Here is a 3,374-nt window from a genome sequence, read left to right as displayed (position 1 = left end):
CTGCCACCAACCGCTCACCCACCCACAGTGGGAACAAGATCCCGGTGCAGCGATGCCAGCAGAAGTTGGGCGCAGGTGGACGACTGCAGGGAATCGACAGAGAGGACCACACAGCTGTTCTAGGAGCACAGGGGAGCTCTGGCTTCCCCAGCAGGCACCTGGTCCACACCCACACTGTCCCTGACCTCTGGTCCCAATCAGAGCCCTGGGTGACCGCAGCGAGGGCGTAGGAGGAACAGTAGGAAGAGACCTGCGGGTGTATTTTGCAAAAGGTCAAAGTTGTGCCGGGGACCCAGGAAGCCTTGACATTCCCTGGGACCCCCAAGAGGTCAGCATAGGGTCCAGCAAAGGCCACTCTAGGCCTGGGCCCAGACCCAGTGGGACAACGGGGCTTCTGCTTTTCCACTCCCTGTACACTGGCTCCCAGCTCCAGGCTCCCAGCTACAGCTGCCAATCCCTCCCCCATACTCCCACTTCTCCTCCAAGCTCCTCCCAGGGACCAGCCAAGACTGAGGGACCAAGACAGCCAAGGTCAGTCCCAAAGGGAGCCTGGGCACTTCAGGGGCTCCAGACACAGACATCTCCCTGACCACAGCATGGATTCTGGGAGAAGGAACACCTGTGAACGCATGTGGGGCCTGCAGGAGGATGGTGGCACCAGGATGGCTGACTCCACAGCACCCGTGCACTGCCGCCCCATGATCAGCCGTAAGGCGAAGACCCTGCAGAAGGAGTGGCTGGAAAAGCTGGGCGCGCTGCAGTTTGTGCTGACTTTGTACTCAGGTGAGAGGTGGGGAGGCAGCGCTGCCTGGGTGCCCCAGGGGATAAGGGGCTGCAGGGAGGAGGGCAGTGCCCCTGCTCAGGACAACGGTGGCAAGGGGCAGGAACAGGACCCCAGGACGTGCCCCCTCCAGTGTTGCAGCAGGTGCAGGGAGGGGAAGCTGGGCTGAAGCCTGCAGTTTTGATGAGAAATCATTTTTCTTTCTCACTTTAACCCAGTCCCATTCTTCTTCCTTCTTCTCTTCCACCTCCTCTTCACACGGCTCTGGTCCCTGTCTGTTCTCTACATGTTGTGGCTCTACCTGGACAGGGACACACCCAGCCAAGGTGAGCTCTGGGCAGGCTCCTGGTGGGGAGCGATGGGGAGGGTACCTCGGGGACTCTGCCAGCTGCATCTCTGCCCGCAGGGGGAAGGCGATTTGTGTGGCCAACAACCTGGGCCATCTGGAAATACCAAAGGGATTACTTTCCTATCAAGGTGAGGGGTCACCCTCCACATAGACGCCTCCTCCCCCTTCCCCACCCCACTCCCCTGCACCTGCTCCCCCTTCCCTGTCTGCAGCCTGAGACCTGCTGCCTAGGCTCACAGAGGGGCAGGGGCGGAGAGGTGCACCTGACCCCATCCCAGGGCCATGACCTCTGAGGTCAGCAGGGGGCAGAGGCAGCACCTGCAGCTGCTGCCTCCCCTCTCTGCCTCCCTCCTCTCCTGCAGCTGGTGAAGACAGCAGAGCTGCCCCCCAGCCAGAACTACGTGCTGGGATCCCACCCCCACGGCATCATGTGCACCGGAGCCTTCAGTAATTTTCTCACTGAGAGCAACAACTTCTCCCGGCTCTTCCCGGGACTGCAGCCCTGGACAGCCATGATGGCCATCTTCTTCTATGTCCCCTTGTTCCGAGAATACATCATGGCTGGTGGTGAGCCTCACTCTTAATGGGAGAAAGTGGCTCCAGGCCAGAGTGTGCCCCACCCCCACTGAGGCACCCATGTGGCTCCCTGGACCTGCCCTGACTGTTGGACATGCTGGACATGGGCATGAGATGTGGGATGGAGTGTTAGGGCTCCCCTTTCCCTGCTAACGGGTGGGGGAGGGTATTGAGAGCCACCGAGGGAGTGGTGACTGCTCCCACTGCTCATGACACAGGACTGCGCCCTGCGAGCCGTCACAGCCTGGACTTTGTACTGTCTCAGCCCCAGCGGGGCCAGGCAGTGGTCATCGTGCCTGGTGGAGCCCAGGAGGCCCTGTACACGGCACGAAGGCGGCACCGCCTGGAACTCCTGAATCGCAAAGGCTTTGTGCGCCTGGCACTGAGGCACGGGTGCGTGGGCTCAGGTCTCTCGACACCGGGATGGCTTCTCCCTACCCATACAGCAGGTCCCTGTTGGTGGGGCTGTGGGTCCCCAGTGCTGAGCAGTGTCACTTGCACATGGAGGTTCCTGTCAGTCCTGAGACCTGGGTCTCAACCTTTGCAGTGCCCCGTCCCATATCCCATCCCTGTGGACTCAAACATTGTGTCCCTTAGTTTCAGAAGCTCTGGGTTCTCTCCCAAGTCCACGTCAAGGGGAACCCTTGGACTTGACCTTGACCTGTACACAGGGCTGATGCCTGCCTTGCCACCAGGCTGCAGCTGTAAACACTGAGTGAGAACAGGAATACGCCAAGCCCACCACACAGCCATTGGTCAGGACAGCTGAGGCTTCCTTCCAGAACTTTCTGTGCAGCCACGGTCATGTGTCTCCAATGACCTTGGGAAGTAGCCTCAGGAGACAGGGGAGGGACTCACAGACCCAAGGGCTTTGCCAGGGCAGACCCAGACCCTGAGAAGTGTCCTGTCTCTTCCTCGCCCCTCCCAGGGCCTCCCTGGTGCCTGTGTACTCCTTTGGGGAGAACGACACCTTCAGGTGCAAGGCTTTCTCAAAACGCTCCTGGCAGTACCTGTGCCAGGTCACCTGCAAGAGGGTCACCAGCATAGCTCCCTGCATCTTCTGGGGCCGTGGTCTCTTCTCGCACAAGTCCTGTGGTCTGCTTCCCCTGCCCGTGCCCATCACCACTGTGGGTGAGTCCCCATCTGCAGGGAGGAGGTTCCTGTGGGTGGCACGGCCAGCGGCAGCTCTGGCTCACCCGTGTCTCCCTCCCCTGCAGTGGGCGGCCCCATCCCCGTGCCCCAGTGCAGCAGCCCCAGCGAGGAACAAGTTGACCACTACCACAGGCTCTACATGGACGCCCTGGAGCGGCTGTTTGAGGAGCACAAGGAGAGCTGTGGAGTCCCTGCCTCCACCCACCTCACCTTCTACTAAGACCCCACGTCCTCTGCTCTGATACACTCCTCCCTACCTTGCTTTGTCCCTCCAATAAAGGCTGAGATGGGCAGAGATAAGAGCCAGGGACACTCCTACAACCACTCTTGCTGTCATCATTGCCGGCGTGGCATTACTGAGACCAATGGTCCTAGAGTAAGTCTTCATCAGTTTGGTGTCACAGCTAGTTGCTAAGAAACGCTGTTCGAAGTTCAGATCTCAGCCTCAGTGGTACTGAGGTCATGTTCATGCCTCCATGGAGAGTGGCAGGTTTGAAGTTCCACTGGAACCAGGTC

At 60.0% G+C, this 3,374-nt stretch overlaps 1 protein-coding gene across 1 annotated transcript; it reads left to right on the top strand.

The window, feature by feature from the left end:
* The first annotated feature begins 662 nt into the window (after window positions 1-662).
* LOC100338028 (2-acylglycerol O-acyltransferase 3-like) lies at window positions 663-3,078 on the top strand. The gene is made up of 6 exons (XM_070064471.2): window positions 663-783; window positions 1,188-1,258; window positions 1,493-1,697; window positions 1,925-2,099; window positions 2,635-2,837; window positions 2,924-3,078. The coding sequence occupies exons 1-6, from the start codon at window positions 663-665 to the stop codon at window positions 3,076-3,078; spliced, it is 930 nt and encodes a 309-aa protein (XP_069920572.2).
* Window positions 3,079-3,374: the final 296 nt, after the last annotated feature.

This window comes from Oryctolagus cuniculus, chromosome 19 (genome assembly GCF_051225735.1).
Source record: "Oryctolagus cuniculus isolate XC-2025 breed Fujian yellow rabbit chromosome 19, ASM5122573v1, whole genome shotgun sequence".
In the NCBI taxonomy this organism is placed as follows: domain Eukaryota; kingdom Metazoa; phylum Chordata; class Mammalia; order Lagomorpha; family Leporidae; genus Oryctolagus; species Oryctolagus cuniculus.
Note: the sequence above shows the minus strand (reverse complement) of the source record. Positions and strands in the feature narration are given on the sequence as shown.

Excerpts from the sequence above, each read along its gene's own strand:
- LOC100338028 (XM_070064471.2), top strand. The coding sequence starts at position 663 with ATGGCTGACTCCACAGCACCCGTGCACTGCCGCCCCATGATCAGCCGT. Across the intron at positions 2,100-2,634 it reads CGCCTGGCACTGAGGCACGG|GGCCTCCCTGGTGCCTGTGT; the intron begins GTGCGTGGGCTC and ends CGCCCCTCCCAG. Across the intron at positions 2,838-2,923 it reads CGTGCCCATCACCACTGTGG|TGGGCGGCCCCATCCCCGTG; the intron begins GTGAGTCCCCAT and ends CCTCCCCTGCAG.